The 20,812-nt window shown below is 31.4% G+C and overlaps 1 protein-coding gene across 2 annotated transcripts in view; it reads left to right on the plus strand.

Annotated features, from left to right (window-relative positions):
• Positions 1 to 20,812, plus strand: part of HUWE1 (HECT, UBA and WWE domain containing E3 ubiquitin protein ligase 1) — a 595,188-nt gene that overhangs the window by 279,433 nt on the left and 294,943 nt on the right. For both annotated transcript variants that reach the window (XM_085806998.1, XM_085806999.1), the window contains exons 45-49: positions 2,472 to 2,584; positions 2,856 to 3,116; positions 5,921 to 6,073; positions 18,917 to 19,080; positions 20,326 to 20,588. In XM_085806998.1, coding sequence (XP_085663124.1) covers positions 2,472 to 2,584; positions 2,856 to 3,116; positions 5,921 to 6,073; positions 18,917 to 19,080; positions 20,326 to 20,588 — 954 coding nt within the window. The remainder of the gene's footprint in view (positions 1 to 2,471; positions 2,585 to 2,855; positions 3,117 to 5,920; positions 6,074 to 18,916; positions 19,081 to 20,325; positions 20,589 to 20,812) is intronic.

Genomic DNA, 20,812 nt, shown 5'->3' on the forward strand with positions numbered 1-20,812 from the left:
ACACCACAATTACCTTGACAGAGTATGCGGAAGAGGATACTATTTCAGAGAGGAGGCTGTTTCTCAGAAATGGTGAAAGTAATGACTGCTCGGTTTTTTGTGTTTCTGTTTGAGTAAGACAGTTTTTTTTTTATTCTGTGTCTTACGTTTTCGTTTACTGTTTGTTGTAGGTGTTTACAAATATGTCTGACAGTGATGACTAATGATTGCACGGTTAGTGCTCTCGTGTTTCTGTTTGAATAAATTATTTTTTTTAATTGTATGTCACCTCCACGCTTTCCATTTTTAGGACAGCGACGAATAAAGAAAGATATAACAGATTTTTCAAACCCACTTATCTTTTTTGAATAATTTTTTGATGAACTCTTTGTGCTTCATATTGTTACTGAAAATTAACCGTTTTGCAGAGCAGTATATGAGCCAATATTCTGCAAAGGAAAATTCAAGAACAAAATTGTGGCATCCAACCAATTCAGAAGAAATACATGGTTTTTTAGGTATGCTGATTACAAGGTATAACACTGAAACCTGATATTACACTTTACTGCTCTAAAAATAGATTGGTCAGAACTCCATTTTTTGGGATATGTTTTATTAAACAAACATATATTGTATTATGCTTGCATCTTTTTTATTATACTTTTACTCTAAACATTAAATTTTGTATTTTCAATTTTTTTCTTTTATTCTTTATTTTGTGAAAGTGAACTGTTTTTAGACAGCAGAACCTGCTCTTATTTTCTCCCTAATACATCGCATAACTATGCGTGCCTGTGTAATAAAACGGTGGCACTGGGGAGTGAATCTTGTATGCTTCTCGCAGCAGTTAAGGGGTTAAATTTTTATTTTCTCTGGTATTTCATACATATTGAACTTCATTTTCAAAATAGGATATATCAGTATAATTATTGTACATGTCTGCTATTCTAGGAATGCAATAGCTCAGTTCATTACTCCATATAATGTGATAAAAATATAAATTTTTCACATTAATGTAAGTCTTGATAGGAATATGAAGAATGTGCAGATTTCAGCAGCATCTAATTTTATCCCTCACTTTTTTTACTGTACTTTTTATGTAATTTTGTTTGATAATAAATCTGCTGCTTACTTAATATTTTAAAAATTATTCTTTTATCATCTGTTATTTCTTGATGTAAATTAAAACCGAACTTAATAATAAATTTAGATTAGTTCTCTGATTGCTAGTTCATTATTATATTATTAAAAAATTGGAATACTTATAAATATGTATATTGAAACCATTGTATCTTGGATGAGAGGGAAAAAACTGGTTGTAACTTTTGTTTCCAAGTTGTGAAGTATATGTCAATTTCAATGGTATTTAGATGTCTTAGATAATAATTTTAATAATTAGATAATAATTTTAATAATTTTGTGTAAATATTTGTGTATATGATTTTATATCAGCCTGCACACAATTCTCATAGAAATATAAATAATGTATTTCCCATTTTTTCTGCTTATTGGAGACATTTTTGTGGCCTGGCAGATTGCCATTTCTATGAAGGGATGGCAGTGAAAGTGGATTCATTTATCTATCAGTCATCTTAAAACTGTAATCATTAATTAAACATCTTCAAAAGTGTTAGTTTACAATAGTAATTTGTCCTTATATTTGTAATTGATATAATTAAAAATGTATTAATACATGATTTACAGTAAAATGGTAATTGTTTCTAAGCATTTCCCTCTTATTATTTTAAAAGAACAGTTATGTATGAGATACACTGTATTCTTTTGGTGCATTCCACTTTTAACTGCATGCTCTAAAAGTGTTTTTGGATCATGTACCATATTTATTCACTTATTTCGCTCTTTTGCATATTCCTCATATCTTATTCCATCACACATTTTTTTTTTTTCATAAAATCTCAAAGTATTTTAATTTGTTAGCAACATAAAAGCTATGGACTGATTGCGAAATATACCATATATAAAAGTGAACAGTATTGAAATGCAACTGCTTCTTTAATGTGTAAAATATTATTATTAATGTATGCAATCATACATTTTCATTAGCTAAGTTCTTTTCACCATTGCAATCAGAAATACAGTTTTACCGTGTAATTTTACCTTTCCAATTTTAAAAACTAAAATCATTAAAATGATGGTGAAAACTGTGAGGAAAGGAGTTATGTATCAGGATATAAGGAAATGTTTTTCACACTGTGTTAACAGCAAGCTCTTTGATGCAAATAGCAGTATGCTGGTATGAAGTTAGAATTGTTAACATTATCTCAAACTGATGTTTTTAGTAAGCATAATTCACATTAGAAACAGCTAATTGATAATTTGTGTAGACATTTGGCATATATTGTAATTAATAAAATATATTTCTAGGAGCATGTAATTTTGGTAACTCTGGATTCAATAATTATATATATTTTGGGGCTGAAGGTTATTTGAACAATTAAATTCTTCAATCGTTGAAAATTTTTATATTGCAGGAAATGCTTCTCCAGAATCAAATCCTGATACTTTACCATCTACAGATCAGCCATCCCCACTGAGAGATGTTAGTGGAACTGACCTTCTTCCAACTGATGATGATGATGGTTTAGTATGTAACATAATTTTATTCTCTTTTAATGAAAATTTGTATCAAAAGATTTTCCAAATTTTGCTTTGTATTTTTTTTAATTGGCTACTAAAATGTAGTAGAGTATTTGAGAGCATATATATATATATTTTTTAACTGAGAATAATTTACATAGTATTCTTGCATGCTCATTTTGTATTTTTACACGTTGGTCTGATACAGATTTATTATTAATTCTGACTTAAAAGTATGTTTTGAATAACAAATTTAATCATATATATTTTCTTTACAGGTTATACCATTAAGTATTCCAAATGTAGATGGATTTAATGATAGTACCGAATCGATCAGTAGTCCAAGAGAAGGTAGCAGATTAACTAAAGATACTTCTAAAGACAGTAAATCAGAGTCTAGCTCAATGAAAAATATTCCTATAATTAGAAAGTCTGGAATATGTCGAATACTTGCTGAATTGGTACGTTCATATTCTCAGTGTGCAAGAATGATTACGGATTACTCTTTTCCTGTTGGAGTTTCTGAATTGGTTACGGAGGTACCTGTTTTCATTTTTACATTATATATAACAAACTTAGTGATATAATACTGGGTACTTTTATTCTCAGTTCATTTTGTAGAAAAAGTATTTATTAAGAGAAGTAATAATTTAATGTAAAAAAAAAGGTTTACAGGTATTAATAGTATTATATTTCAAAGTGTTCTCTTTCTAGGCACCAATGTCCAGCATCTTTGAAAATAATGACTGGGTGCTAAAATCATTGAAAACCAGTATTTGTACCTGGGTTCAAATCCCAGCAAACAGGCTCACTTTGCGGGAGTGTCATGGCTTTTCTTATGTTAACTGTACATATGTGACAATTTCTGTTCAAAAATCCTCCCCGTAAGCAAATAGTCCTTGAGTTGTTTTCCCAGAATCCAATCCACTGACCTGAAAATCTTTTCCACCACTGCAATAATTTTATTCGCAAGGTTTGATACATGAAATTTAGCGCTTCTAATATTTTTCTTCTAAAGCTTGGATTTCATAATGTCATAATCAGCTGAAATAAGATGTCTGGAATGTTAAGTCATATTCTTAGTCAGCCACTTTAAATTCAGTAATTATGAGGTGCAGTACAAAAATAAATGTGCACCCTGTGATTGTTACGGTAGTTGGTGGTGGAGACTCATCTTTTTGAGTTCATTTTGAAATCATGAAAAAGGTGGTAATGTAATAGTCTTTTAGCCTTCATTCTTGGGTCTGTAATATCAGCCATCTTGTGGTATAACCTGGGAAAGGCTTGTGCTGATGAAAAGTCTAAACTGTTTTTGTTGAATGTTTGACTAGCAAAAACTGGTAGGAATATTGGGAAGAAAATTGTTAACAAGATGCAGTGGTATTCCATTTGACTAAAGTGCACTTTAATGTGTGGCTAAAAGATTTAGGTTTCTGTAGAATGCTGCTTTGATCCTTTCAACAGTGTGTGTCAGAAGAATGCACATCATGAAACAATATCTTATTTGATCTGTCTTGTACAAGCAAAAGCAAGTCTTTCTTGATTTGTCACATTTATTTTATGTTAAAAGGAAAGCAGATTTTTCAGAATTTTCAATTAATGGATTGCCTTGTGCATATTTGTCAACAATTTTTGCTTTTATGCCTAGCCAGAAATTTTAATCTTGAATGAGCTCAAATTGAAATAATTTATACCTACCATACATCTGTATGCTATGATTATTAAATCTGTATCATAGTGGGTTTTTTCCTTTTCCTTTACACTTTTCTTCATTTAGCATTTATATGTATTTTCACCACTGATATCTTCTTGAAAGCTCTTAATATTTTAAATGGAATTCTGTGTTTCTCAAGATTAATACCCCACCATATAAACATTCCAGACCATTGTTTCTTTTAACCTTCATTATCACAAAAGGCATCTTAGTTTCTAATATCCCCATTTACCCTTAAATTTTCGGCTTCTTCATTTCGTGCAGTACGATTTTTTATATCTTCAAACCAATCAACATACTGAAATTCTCTTGTGTAAAAAGGCAGAATAGTCAACTTTCTTTCATAATTAATCTTGAAAATTCACTCTAAGAGAGCATATCCTGTACGTTAATAGAAGGGAAGTCGATCATACGAGTTCAGTGCTGTAATAAAAATCCTAATGTTCATTTCAAGGTTAAAATATTGCTGGTGCAATTTCTCCACTAATTTTAATTTCTAAAAAATGCTTCTGACATTTGTAAAATCTCTTGATTTACCCCTTTTCCTATGAAAGTTTTGGAGCTCATAAATGATCTAGCATTTACTCTGAGATTAAAAAAAAACCAAGCCCTACCATTCTCCTGTTGTTGAAATGCTCCAATTTCCATGAAAAGCATTCTTCCATGCAATGCTTAGAGTTCTAAAGAAGATGTGCTTAGCAATAAATTGTTTGTTTGTTTGTTCATTCTGCTTTTTTGATTGAATATTTTAAGTATTGTTACATAGCTACTAACTCTTCCATTATTACAAGGAGATTCTTGATTTTTCATCATATTTCTTTGTCTTATGGTAGATCAACAAATCTCTCTATCTCTCTCTTTTTCTTTTTTTGTTATTTTTAGCTTCTACTAATAAAATCTCCTTAGGAAAATATTTCCGAGTAGTAAATGAAATTTATTAAATTAATGAAATCCTAATTCTGTTTTTATACCCTTTGGGATTTTCAGGATATTTGTTTTTAAATTTTATTTTAGTTTATTTAAATTTCCTTAATTTTTGGAATATTTTATAAAATTTTTCATGTTCAATCTCCCATACCTGATGAATTTGTGTGTAATTTTTCTTGTTAAATTTTATTTGACCTAAATTGTGTCTTCTGCTCTAAATGTCTAGAGGACAACTGTGTGTAACTTTAACCAATGTTTAATCATTTAATACTTGTATTTAATTTTGTGTTACATCTGCAATGATATCATTAAAGCAGTAAATTACATCAATAAATAAATTTTATTTTCATATTGTTTAAAATATGTTTGCAAATTTAAAGCTTTTCATCCTTATTGGGAATTTTTCAGTGTAAAATTGAAAGCTGCAAAAGGAAGTTAGCTAAAGGACATAAAATTTAAAATATCTCATGAAGTATTCATATATTTTATATCAAAATCATATTATAAATAGTTCAATAACCATAGTTTTTCATTATAAAATTAGTTTGGGGTTTTTAAAATGGCATCACCTTTCTGAAACACTTGATATTTTCCACAAGAACCTTCTTGTTTTCCATATTTCAGTATTTGCTTTGGTGCTGTTAATATGTGAATACTTAGTGAAATGAAGACTATGTATTAATTTATGTGGTTTCATTTAAGGACTGCACAGCTCTTGCTTTTATTTTGGACAACCTACTGCATAGCAGTCAGACTGCAGGAGATAAAGAAACACCAGCATTAGCAAGAGTATTGATTGCAGCTATAGCATCATGTAACCATTGTTCAGAAGTGCAGACAACACTTGTTAATGAGGTACATTTATATTATTAGATTAAGCATTTCTTTATAGTATTCTCTAATGCCATAGAACCATAATTACTTTAATGATAATTAGGTGAATGAAACAGAAAATTTACATTGTTGTTAGTAAATCTGAAAGCCAGCCTTTTCTATTTTTTAAAACATTTTTCATTCCATGAATACATAAAGTTAAATACATATTTCACATTGTGAGTAAAATTTTCTCAGATTCTATATAGGACTGAAAAGTTTTTAGGAAGTAAAGGACTGAACTATCCATGAACATGTCTGCAGTCTGATATATTGTCACTTAATATACTTTTTATAACCTATTTCTTCTGAAAACAAACCACCTATCAAGACAGAAGTGAATCCTAAGGTAAATTTAATTGTTCTTTGAAGAAAATTATCAGGGGACTGTCACTGCTGTTTAAAAGCATTGAAGTATGGGATTTCTGAAATTGGATATCAGCTCATTCATAACAAATTTATGTATCATTTGCTTCATAAGATGCATTCTATGAATGCCCATGGAGTTAAATTATTCCAGTTGTACTTTTCATAATTCATTTTTTATGACTATTGGATGGACATTAGTTTAATGTAAAACTGGTAATTACCATGAAAATAAACTGTGTTCACAGAAGTACTTATATAACCGTTATTTTCACAATCATTGTAGTTATAGACAGTGCTCGTCATAAATCCTAGCAAACTTAAAAAAAAAAAAAAAAATAATAATAATAATACTTGAAAAAATTACAGTTTGTATGAATATGATCAGAGGAGCATTGGATTTTTTTCCATGTATTTAAAAAATGAACCCAAAGTAACCAAAAGAGGGGCCCACACATCATACTGAGAAGGTTTATGCATAGAAAGCAAACACAAATAGACAATGAAACAGATCACAATGAATGACACTGTGCTTTTATTGTAAAGTGAAGGGTATTATACATGATCACCCGCATAAGCTATTATGTTATGAAGTGTTTCATTATGCCCATTAATACAGCTGAGTATAGCATATTGATGTCGATGTGGCAGTTCCACAAGTGGCTGGAGAGCACTGGTATTTGAGACTTTACCCAAGTAGCATGGCAACATTGTAACGACGTTGCAAACAACTGGTCTGAGAGTTTGCAAAGTGGTAGTGGTAACTTTTACGACATCTTTACAGTGTTGCGAAGACGCAAAGTATTTGCTGTTGCATCTTGGCAATTTGTCGACGTCGCTGAAACGTCATGATATAACCGCTTTTAGATGTGGTTGTTTTAGCATCTTTTTCATAGTTCATCAGCGTTACATGTCACGCCAGTTGTCAAAATGGCGAGCCACGGAGCTGATGAATCCTACGGTATGCTCTGTTAAGCCTGGGACCCAGTCGTTCCTGAGAGATGATGTAACAAATAAACAGGCAGAGAGGCACACATCTTATTTTCAGGAATGTTTTTTTAACCTTTTAACTGTCAAGTTATTTTGACGATTTGGGTGCATAAATTGTCAATTTTTTTTATTTTAAAAATGAAAGTTTGCCTCGCAATAAAAAAAAAGGGGGGATGCACACTTTGAATTTTAACCTCTATCCTTTGAAACCTTCAGTAAAGTCCTGCCATCTGTTGAATTGAAGCCGAAATAAACCTCTCACGATATATATTCGGGTATAACAATACGATGCACTCGAAAAAAAAAAAAAAAATAGCCCAAGTAATGTTCAGGCTTGACATTTAAGAATACCAGTGCTGTGCCCGAGGTTATTTCAGGCGTGACGTTTAAGAGGTTGACGGTTTTGTATTTCACCATTGGAATTAAATACTGGATAGCTTCAATACAGAAAGAGAACAATGTACAAAAATATAAGGGTAGCAGTTTATTTTGAATTGAGAAATCTTCGTGGTAATGCTGAATTTCTGCTTATTTTGTTTGTAAATATCTGCTTGCAGTATGCTAACATCATCTACACAGTTAAATAGTGTTCTGTTTTGGTGATTTATGACTTTAAATGATTAAAATTATATTGTGGTTTTCCAGTCTTTAGTGGCTCCAGCGGTGCAATATTTGGACACACGGATTCTCTTTTAACGTTTTAAGTGCTATAGCATATATCATTCATATTAATTGATTGTGTTCATTATACGGGTTGGTGCTCAGACTTTGCGCATTTAATCGAAAAAATAGTGTTAAAGGAAACATTAGCATTACTATGAAATGTTGTAATCTATAATTATGCCATACTTAATTGTGTAGTATTGAAAAACACTAAATATAACTTTTTTTATTGATTGCAAATTGCAGTTTTATTACTTGTCATTTGGTATCTGTTCTTCCAAACATTGTGTAATTCAAGTTTTTTTTTTTTTTAAATATTGCCATTGTGCATGTCTATTAGATTATCTCAATAAATGAGTGTTGGAAATTAGGTTTTGTTCTTTTTTTAAATTTAAGTATATTCATTATACTTAATTAAGTATATTAAGTAAGTCTTAAGTATAGCATATTCATATTTTAAGTATATTCTTCGCTTAATTTTATGTGCTTGTGATAACAAAGAAATTCATAATAAATAGAAACAAAATGTTTCATCGTGTGCTATTTAATGAAGAGCTTACTTTAACGTACTTAGCTTACTTACTGTCGTATACTATATTATTTAAATTATTTCTGTACAGTATCAAAAGGAAAGTTACTGATTATAAAAAGTGCCTCAAGTGATCATTGTAATCCAGCACTATTCTAAAATGTAGAAACTAAAAATAGGTAAATACATTTACATATGATCGAAAGAAATGGTGTTAAGAAACATCAGCATTACTATTAAATACTGCAATCCATAATTATTGCGATTTAATTGCTTACTATTTAAAAAACAAAAATATTTTTTTTATTAATTATACATTTTAGTTCTGTTACCTTCCTACTGCTATTTATATTTTCAAACACTACTAGTGCATGATTTTTTTCTTAAATAGTGCTGTCTTGTATGTTGTTTGTAAGGTTATTATTTCTGTTTAGATATGAAAATGGGAAGTTATTAGATTTAGGTGTATTTTTGTATGGAATATTTTTGATCACATTTATTAACTACTTTATACTGTCTTTCATTTGCTTATCTTGGACATATAGAAGTTAATGGTTATATTTTTTACTGTGAAAAGCGAATAAATTTATACTTGACTTCAGGGAAAATACTGATTATGTTTCCTTAAGAACCACTTCCTAATTTATCATGACGGGCAGTTTTCAATGCCTCTGAGATTTAACAGAAATCAATGTCATAATGCTGTTATCAGAAACGCTCTTTTTTTTACCCACCTATGTATCTTTACTTTTATTTATATCTAATTGAGTTTTATTTACTTAAAACCTACTATTACTGTTATATATTTATAATAACCATTCGCATAATTACTCTCACTTAAGGGGAAAAATTGATGAATTCTTAAATAATCGTAACTTAGAATTTAAGTTATTTAAAAACTATAGTTTAAAGTACTGAAAATAATTAAAACTATTATTAATTATAAAGAGAAATTAAAAAACTATAGTTTAAAGTCCTGAAAATAATTGAGGCTATTATTAATTATGCATATTTAGTCTAAAGAGAAAAAAATTATATTATCTTCTGGTTTTCAGGAAATAAAATATTTAAACATTAGATAAATACAAGGAATACAAACTTTTAAAAAAGAAGAAAAATATATTGATTATTAAGCTTATTTTTCTGCTTAAATCAATACGTAACACAAGGACATAATAACGACATTTTCAGAACTGTTGCAAGAAGGGGGGGAATTTTGCGAACATTTAGGCGTCATGATACAATGCTTTCACAACCAAAATATCACCTACGAAAGACGCAATAATGATGTCTGTGCGACAAAAACCTCGTCTGTAAAGACACAACGGTTGCAAAACAGTGGATGTTCACAGACATCTGGGTGTCTTAAAGACTACATATTGCTACGTCGTTACGACATTGCTGTCCTACATGGGTAAGTACCCTTATAACTAAAAATCTGCCAGGATCGGATCTGTTAATTGCAATGGCTATTTAAACATATTGCCTTGATTGATGACTTTGTTTTCAGTGAAGGTTTTCAATAGAAAAATCTTGACTTCATGTGCAAGGGGGGGTAGAGAACCATCCTGCATGAAGGTGATGGCAGGTAATGCTTGTGTCCTGCAGTGCAGGCACAACATGTTTACTCAAAAGTGTAAGATATCATTCTGCAGTGTTTGTACAGATTTTCCAGCTGAATACAGTAAAAGTTTTTTAAAAAGGCAAGGGCCCAGAATGAAAGACATGCTGACACCATACGAAACAGTCACATGAGATTACAGTGGCTTGGCCAGGTAGCCATGAGAGTTTGACATTTTGCAGATGAGTTTTGTCTTTTATCTGTATCTGCCAGTAAAAACTAGTGAAGTGCTGGTATTTTGATACAGATTCTGAAGATTCACTGCAGAATACGTTGGATTGATGATTCTGGAATGCATTTTATTATCTCAGCTTAACAAGCACAGCTACTGCTCTTTAATATTTTGGCTATCAATTTTCTATGACACTTTTTTATAATGTGGGCACAGTCTGCTCTCAAGGGTGATGTGCCATGTCATGGATGAACCTCCAAATTCTTCATTTCTTCAAAATATCTCACTAAATTCAGGATTCCGTTCAATGAAATAGGCCGTTTTTTCATCCTCCATCCTTTTTCCGTACAAAACTTTTCCAATGCAATACTTGTGGATTCATCATTCTTGTAGAAAAGGTTAATCACAAATGCTCAATCTGTTAATGATATCATGCTGCCAGTATTGAATGATAAATCAATTTCAAGGCAGGTGTTTTATTGCTAGCATAAAGCATCTTAGTGTAACATGTGAGTACTCTCTTTCAGAAACATTTTTTTGGGGAGGGTTTTAGATGGGGTGGTCTTATGTATAAGAAAACGGTGTGGACTCTGTAAATAAGATCTTGATATGCTGAAGAACCATTATTGATGACTACTGCTTATGACTGTTGCAGAACAAATAAAATAGAAACAATATGTAGTAATGATATTTTTTCCCTTGACGAAATTGAACATGCAAATGGAGATATATGAATTAATAGGAAATTTTGTCTTCCTAACTTGTGCACATATAACTATGTGATTTAATACACAGAATCTAATGTTTAGAGATAAGATGTTATCACATCTAGCAATGTGCAACACTATATGGGATTTCTATGAAAAACGAAATTTCGTCAGCATTGGTTTAAACAGGAGGGCTCCTAGAATAACCAGCTCCACTGGAAGTGATGTCACGGCTGCATAAGATATTTTGAAATTTTGCCGAAACTGTTTCACATGCAGCTGTGTTCCACATAGAGGTCCACCAATCAGACGAAACTTCAGCTTCTGAATTATTGCAGGATTCCGAATATGGTGATGGTTCGGGTTATGGACAAAAGAAAATGAAGCCAAATTTATGGAAGAAATAAAGAAAAAAATGCACACACGCACATATGTGTGTGTGTGCATGTGTATGCAATACAAGTGATGCTGTGTTTTTATAACATAAGTGTCTAAGCCACTGCAAAAATGTTTATATCTTGATTAAATTTATATTCATGGAAAATTCAGAATAGAAAGTAATGACATTCTTTTACCTTTGATAATTTCTTTACAAATTATTTGTAGCCAAAGTTCACCAAATTTGTTATATTTCATGCTAAACTACAGTTTACTGTGTGGAAATATTGTTGTGTAAGAGAATTTTAATTTATTAAATTAAGAGGAATAATTATCAAAAAATGCTTATATATGTTTGAGCTTTCTACTATCTTTTAAACTGTTTATTTCATTATTGTTGGCTACATACTGTCGTAACCAACATCAGAGGTGGATAAGAAAGGAAAGCATTGCTTATGTGATGATGAGAATACTCATGCTATTATTTTTGTTATTAATAAGTTACTTTTTGGATTGTAAATATATTAACTATATTGTAGATGCTGCATACTTGTACATTTCAAGTTTATTTATTATGCATGGTAAAAAAAAGTATATGCATTCATCAATATACATCTTATTCTTTACAATAATACGGATAAATATACTGAATTACCTTCCATAATAGCAAACGTTTAAACGTTGAAAAAGAAAGTACTGAAATTCTTAATAAGTGAGGAATATGGCTTTCCGAGCGATAAGAGATTTCTATTTGATGTGGAAGCCTGTTTATCAAGTGACGATGGTTTTACTGAACCACCATCCTCAGCTGCAAAACCGCAAAATCGCGGTTTTGCAGCTGAGGATGGTGGTTCGGTAAAACCACCGAAACTAGTCCTGTGGAAATTTTGTAAATATAACGCTGATTTTTGTTGTTTGACTTCTGAATTAGTATTTATTCGGCGTGTTATTGTGTCTTAATTGTAACATTGATAAATTTCATTAAAATAATGGAAATATATTGAAATTATGTTTAAAAAACAACATTAAAATAAAAAATTTTTATTTTTCGCTGTCATATTATAAAGTTTCATTTTGGCCACTTATACAATATTTTGAATCTGAAAAATAAACAAGGTATAATGCTATAAAGCACGATTTATAGCAAACAGCTCTTAGCAAAAGCCCAATTAGCTGTGCAATTAATTAAAAATGTTTTCTTTTTAATTTTTTTCATAGTAAGCATTTTTCTCATGTAATTGTCTCAGAATATTAAAAATTCTCAGAATATGCATCACTTTTCTCTATAAAATTAATTTTACACTTCCCCCCCCTCCTTTTTTTTTTTTTTTTTTTTTTTTCAAAATATTTCTGACTTTTTGCTGTTACATAATTGGTAGGGATAATTTTTCTTTAGTATTTTAGACATTGCAGCTTGGAAAGTTTAGAAGGGTTTGAAGTCAAGATTTATAGACTCACGATTCTAGAAGTTTCGAGAAATATGTGACAAAATGAAAAATGTCTCCATGATATCGACGCGTAATGGATGTATTTTACAGAAAGTTTGCGATGAATTTCTTACCTTTTGGAGAACGTCTGGAAGATCAATGAAAACATAATATTTAAATGTTATACTCCTGATACTAGGATCTTTTTCTTAACATGTTTATCTTCCCTTTATTTTCTCTACCTTTCTTCACTAGACACAAGCATCAAAAATGCTTCTAATCTTATCACTGGGCAGGCATTATAGAAAGGGATTTTTTTATTAATAAGGAAATTGAAAACTTACAATTTAAAAGATTCATCTAATATGCCTTAATTCAGCATACACAGATCTGGCACTAGGCATTTTTCCACCTGATGCAATCTCTGTGGATCCTAAATTCTAAAAGTTTTGCCATTTCTAAATTTTGCTGTTCGGTGTGTTACTAAATTCTAAAAATTCTGAGACACAAGCTCTGTAACCGGCCTTTACCATATATATTTCATTTTTCTTCAGAATGTTCATATTACTAAAGAAATCAAATTAGCCACTTTTTTTATGCATTCTAAACGCATTTAATGTTTTTTAGAATAACATAAATCCTTAATTATATCCATAAATCCTGAAATGAAAAGGAAATATGTTGTAGAAAGAAACTGAATACATAAACAAAATTATTCTTCAAAAATATGTGCAGTTATTACTATGTAAATTACCCAAATGTTTATGATTTCAGCCTTTACTATAATGTCCCCTTTCTATTTCTTCATATGATAGAGATACTGACCCAGATTAAATTAAAATTAAATTGTATAATCTTTGACCACTAGTCCACATTTTTAGTTTGAATTTGCCTGTTCTTGTTAAATTATGTCACCGTGAGCTGTAGTTGATTTTGTTAGCATTAGAACATACCTCTATGTTCTGAGTTCTTTTAAAAAAGAGTCTTATTTAAGTCTGATATTGTAGTTACTTTTACGCATAGCGATAATTTGCTTCATGTCTGTCAGGGGTTTTGGACTATTTAACTTTTACCAGCTCAAGTACACCCTCATAGGGTACATTGTGGAGAGATTGACAAGTTAGGATATAAAGCACACAGAAACTAGCGAGAGAATTGGTTTGCATATTCAGATAAATCTCTAATTGTTAGAAAAGATTCTTAAAGAGCATAAAATCGATATAAACTAGCCAAAATGTTTGCGAAGGCGTCTAATTAAAATGACGGATAAATATTTTGTTTTGTTGTATAAAACATAAATGTTTTGTAGCTTTTAATGTGTAATTATCCTAATATCGTTTAAGAATCAATGTCATAAATTACATGTATTTTAAACTGTGAAATTTGATTAGATTTTGATTTTAATAGGGCTTTTCTAACAAATATTGTTGTTAAAATTTAGTAGTGGCCATGTAAATCCATAATGACTAAGGTTATCTAATAACCTAATTTAATTATTTATAACTAATTGCGTACCCTTAAAAATTATATCTGCATAAGTGAGTTATTTATTGCCTTTTATTAATCTTCACCATCGTCACAAGATAAAGCACAAAAACACAAAAATTCAAGAAAAACTTTTTCTTTGCATCGAGTGAGACTTAAAATAATACAAAACAACTTATCACCTCTAGTGCTTTAGTGGCATATTGAAACCTTAAAGTATATTAACTGGGTTACAACCCCTGAAACTATACATGCAGCTACGTCACTAACTACATCAAACAAAGCCCAGCCAACTTTCAAAACTTGTTAACTGCACCTACATCAGGCCTTTCAGGTTTCGTTCTAATCAGCAGGTCTCTCTCTAGACAAGCTGTAGCAGTGACAATATTCAATCTTTTGTTATGAATCATGCTGATTATGTTTATTTCTCATTTTAACCTATGACGCTTGACATAAAATCTACAAACTACAAGAATCACACAGCATCCCATTTGCATCTGCTCCAACAGCCAATCATGTCTCCATGTCATCCTGAATCACTGCCACTCATCACCAGTAATTACAGGCATACAGAGTCAACTTTACCACAGCAGATATAGCAGCGTTCAACTAACCACAGTCAAGGCACATGAGGGCAACGAGGCTGCAGACGTCCTGGCAAAGGTAGCTGCCAACGGACCCGACGCCCATTGAGAGAATATCCCAGTTCCGCCGTCTCATCTAAAACCAATATTGCATCAGGCAGTCCTCAGAGAGTGGCAACATGAATGGAACACAAGTGAAACAGGTCGCCACACCTATATCTTTCTTCCAAAAGTGTCAAGGGCCTGTCTCATTGCAACCCCATAACTCACAAGACTGGATACGGCACTTTCCCTTCATATTACTTCAGACACCATATCTCCAACAAAGACACGTGCATCTGTGGCCGAGAAGGAGCACCCGATCATTATATCTTCCACTGTCCACTGATAACCTGAACTCATATTAAGCATCCCACAACAATAACTGAGGCCTTCCAGTGCTACATTATCAGCACTAAGCCAAGAAAACACAAATCTGCTAAACCGTCAATCATCAGCCTCCGTGGTCCAAAATGTGTGCCAGCCACATTAAATCCTTGCCAGCTTCCCAGTAAGAAGAACTTGATCTACATGAGCAACTTCAAATATTTTAGGTTCCATGGAATTGTCACAGGGTGTAATGGCTGCATTCCACTAATGTGCAAATTGTGAAACTGCAGAGTGTGTAAATGTTCATCCTCCTGTACTACAACTGCAGCCAGCTGCATCATCCTATGCAGATTCGTAAACAGAGACCTGAAGCAACTGTAAACTACGTGCAAATTATGAACAATGCATGCAAACAGCGAATTATTTGCGACTACACACATGTGCAAACTGTTTAGCTGTATGAACTACACAACCATGGACAGCCTTATGTGCAAACTCTTGTGTAATCTATGCCTTACGAACTCCTAGCATAGAACTCAACATACTGTGCACCACATGCCACTTGAGGTCATTAACCTAGCAAATTAGCTCAATACATGCCTTAACCTAGCAAATTAGCTCAGTACATGCCTTAATTATATTTCTTCGCATGTTTTAATTCTTGCTCTTGCTGCCTTTTTTTTTTTTAAATAATTCTGCAACATTTTTGTTTCCTTGCCATATCTGTTCAGTCAAAGTCACTCCAAATCTGTAAAACAAAACATGAGCGCCCTTGTTTGGCCATGTACAGCCTTTTTCATGTCTCAATAAACTCCCGAAGCAGCCTCTTGGGACTCCAGGGAAATGTTTCCGCTAGATAAAGGAGGGCGTGGGATATATTCCTGTTTACCTATGTTAGACACCAGGTGTCCCTGTCCTCTGTAACATATAACCTATTAGAGCGAGCTATTGTCTTACATTAATAGTCACTGTGGTCACAAGATACAACACAAAAATGTAAAAATTCAAGTAAATCTTATTCTTTTCATCTAGTGAGACTTAAAATAATACAAAAACCTTATCACCTCTAGTGCTTTAATGGCTTATAGGAACCTTAAAGTATATTAACTAGGTTACAACCCCTGGAACTCTACACGAAGCTACGACACTAACTGCATCAAACAGAGCCTAACTTTCACCACTTGCCAACCATGTCTACATCAGGTTTGTTCTAATCAGCAGGTCTCTATCTAGACAAGCAGCAGAGGTGACAACATTCAGTCTTTTGTTTTGAATCATGCTGATTATGATCTTGCTTCTCATTTTAACCTATTCCGCTTGACATAAAATCTACCTGCTATTTACTAAACCTCTAGACTGACCAAGTATGGGACAAAATGAGACATAAAAAAAATCAACATAAAGCTAGTAAAGCGTAAATGTCACTTATCTTCTTTCAAATAATGTTCAACTATTATAAGTGTAAAATATTTAATGCTACTTGATAAATTGCATGAAGTTAATTTTATTATCTGACTTATTAATAATTATGGTAACTAATTCATGTTTAGTAATAATGCATACTACTTGCGGATCTATTTTATTTTTAGAATGCTATAACAAAAGGGAATTTCAGGCATAGATAATATTTTAAATTTAATTTATTCAGTTCCCATTTGCTCATAGGTCCTTAATTTTTTTTCATTAATGGTCCTTAAAAGTACTTAGTTTCCATGTGCAGAAATGTGTACGAACCCTGGTTGAAGGTACAGCATCTTTTCGAACCCTTGGACAAATGAAATTAATTTTCATCAAAATGTTCATCTGCACTCTCGATGTGTGATTCGACAAAATAAACCTAAAAAGGATGAAAAATTCAATTTCGACTACCACTGTAGATTCATAAAATCTTGCAAATAATTTAAATGTAAAGTGAAAATTCAAATTTCCTTGCAATATGTTAGATTTCCATTCAGAAATAAATTTAAGAACTTAGAAAATGTTAGCTAGAATTAAGCTACCTAGTATTCCAATACATATCCCAGTAAATACACATCATTCCAGTACATATACTGAAATTCAGCTGCATGTTTATGAAGTTCTTGCTTATTTATTATTAACTTAAATGTTCTCACTATATTCCATTACAGATTTAAATGCTTTAGAATTAATGACTAACTGCTTAACTTAAATCTTCTAGATTTCATTACAGATTTAAATACTGTAGAATTAATGACTAACTGCTGTGCTATTTGTTGATTTATCTATCGGGGAAATTATTTCAGATTTTATAGAATTCAAAATAAGATTAATCAATATCAGATATAAAAGTTTAATCATTATCAAACATGCAACAATAAGGCCTAATTTTTGATCGAGAAATGCATATTTTTTAAATGCAAAAATTATTTTCAATTAAAAAATTGTGATTTAAAAAATTGATGGTACATACCTGTAAAATCTTTTGATGGGCTGAAATTCTGCCGGTGAATAGCATGTAGCTTTTTTCTGCACAACAAGTCCAATTTGGGAAACGAAAGCAGCTGTACTTTTCAGTATTTCGATAATTTCCTTTGCCGTTAGAAACATGACAAGTATAAACCATTCTTCAACATTATTAGAAATTAAAATATTTTTAAAATCTTTTATAAGCTTTCACACAACATACAAATCTCCCACTAAAAGTATAAGCATGCTTGCTCATTACCACTGAAACAGCCATGATGGTTTGTTATATCTGTTAGTTCGCCTTCTAGTTACATCACTCACAGCAGAAGGAAGGCCTTGTTCCAGTGGTGATGTACCTGCCCACATTTTGCCACATTTGTTAAGGTTACACTGCAGAAGTTTGGTTACAAACACTTACACATCTTCCATATAGTCTGGATCGCTCCCTTTACAATTTGCATATTTTGAGAGGCCTGAGGAAAAGATATTCATGGCTGTAAAATTTCTTGACGAAAAGGTGTGCACTTGGGCAAAATCATAGTTCCATAGGCAATCAAAAATATTTTTCCGTTAAAGCATTTACCATCTTGTCTCACAGTGGGATAAATATGTTAGCAGTTATGGTGATTTTGGAATAAAAAACAGTTTCATAACTTTTCTCCCATCTTTCTTGTTTTCATTCGACTGCCCCTTATATTTGCATATCAGGAAAAATAATATTGAAATAAATAATAATAGTTTTCTTTTTCCCCTCACTGTGTGAGAAAATAAATATGATTGATTAGTACAATCAATATATGATATTACTTCAAATTTAAGCATAAGCATAATTTTAAAATTGAAAAAATAATAAGTGAAAATGATTTTATAATCTGCATTGACAAATACCTGTTCATTTTGATTTTTAATCACCAGTTTTTGGGAAGTGGGAGGAAGACAAAAATAAGTTATTAAAATATTTGATTTTGAAGTTTAGCCACGCCATAGTTTTGGATAAAAAAGTGCGGCATACATTTGAAGTGGTATGATTTTTTTTAATTCCATGTAGAAATAATTTTGCATACCAGTGTATACAGATACTGGCATTAATATTTTTCTTCAATTTAGGTTCGATTTGCTCTACTTAGGGCTCTGTCACTACCTGAAAGTGCAGAAAAGCATGCTCGTATTCAAGCTCTCACAGGACTTATAAGTACCATGATAGAATCTTGTCCGTCTACTTCATCACAGAGTCAGTTGAGTGGATGTGCTTTAAGATCTCAGTCATCATCGTTAGTATCTTTTTCATTGTTTTTGTTTTACATAAAGTCCTAAACAATTTATGTTACTTTCATGGTATGATCCATTTTTTGGAATTGTTTTAATATTGAAATTTTTGCATGAAATGCTGCATGGAAATGTCTATAAATTATTTTCATTTATCCTTTCACTATATGTTTAATAAGAAAAGGCTTTTGAATCATTAGTTATTTCCAAGTCGCAGTTTTATGTAATTCTAAAGTAAATATTTTGTTAAAAAGCTGCAATACATGCACTAAAGTTAAATAGAAGTATTCTCGAATTAGGAACCTTTTTTTCTATTATAAACACTTGCCTGAAAATAATGTTTGTATATGAATCAAGGAGAATGTAGATATTTTTCAGTTCCTAGTTAACACATGAAATAAATCTTAATTTTCGTCAAATCGCACACAAGGTAAACCCTAATTCGTAGTTCAGCTAGCTCCTAAATCTCAAAGCTGATTAGTGGCTGATTTGCATCTGAACTTCCTAGCTTTCTGACCCATACTGATACCCTGCAGCATCGCCTCTGGAAACATCTAGAAGAATCGGTCACAGGGCTTATATAATGTGTTTCCTCTTGTCTTTTATAAAGTTTTCAGAGGTTCCCTTAAGCATAAAATTTCATATATCTTGAGTTCTGAGTTATTTTTATAGTCCCAAAGAAAAGTTCTATGGTGTATGTAACAAATAAGATTTTATGTAGAAGATGTAGCCACATATAACATTAAACACAACCCATAAAATTACCATTCTTAAAACAGTAAACGTATGAAATAAGTAAATAAAACAATATCATATACTGAAACTGTCAGGTTAGTTCTCCAGGATTTGGATATAGATAGGGATACAATTATTCAAAACCTGTAATGTCTGTCCACGTATTTTGTTTCATAATTTAGGTTGAAATTATTTCCCTTTTTTCTGTTATAAACACTAAAACACTGTATTTTTAAACCACTACCAGGTTTATTAACTTGAAATTTTAAATTTTATTCTGTGCATTTCTCTACAGGAGACCTACTATTTTAAATACTGCACAACTGGATTTACTTTTTTTTTTCTATCAAACTTAAATAGTTAGAATAATAGTCTCTTAAAATTGTCATTTTTATTTTTAAAATGGATAATGATGTTTGTCTAATTTTTGATGTATGCATATCTTTGTAGCTGCAGTTTTTATTCAAAAATTTCTTAAGATGCAAAAAAAAAAAAAAAGTTTTGTATTTTTTCAGGATGAACAATATAGTGAGACTATTTCTTCGGAAAGGAATTGTTGTTGATTTGGCAAGGATACCACATTATCTAGACCTATCTAGTCCTCACATGGCTACTACAGTGAATTGTGCTCTTAAGCCGTTAGAGACATTATCTCGTATTGTAAATTTACCATCTGGTAGTATGACAAATAAATCTAAGGGCAAATCTTCAAGTGCAGAAACTAGAGATTCGGTACCTGAAGCAATGGAAGAAGATACTTCAAGTGGTCGTTGCAGCAGTAAGTTACGGTTGAATAATTTTTTTTTTTTTTCAAATGTGTATATTTTTAGTCACATTGGTTTCTTAGGCGATGTTCTCATATGCAGGTAGAATAGAACCTTGAATACTTGCATGTTTAATCTATATTTCATCTGTTTTTATTAAAAAAAATCTTGGAAAATCTTTAGGTCTGCAGTTATTTGAGATACTTGCAGATGAAATGCATTGCCTAGATTTTTCTCT

Source organism: Stegodyphus dumicola, chromosome X1, assembly GCF_044657685.1.
Source record: "Stegodyphus dumicola isolate Sdum_Otavi_A_Nest chromosome X1, ASM4465768v1".
NCBI classification, from domain to species: domain Eukaryota; kingdom Metazoa; phylum Arthropoda; class Arachnida; order Araneae; family Eresidae; genus Stegodyphus; species Stegodyphus dumicola.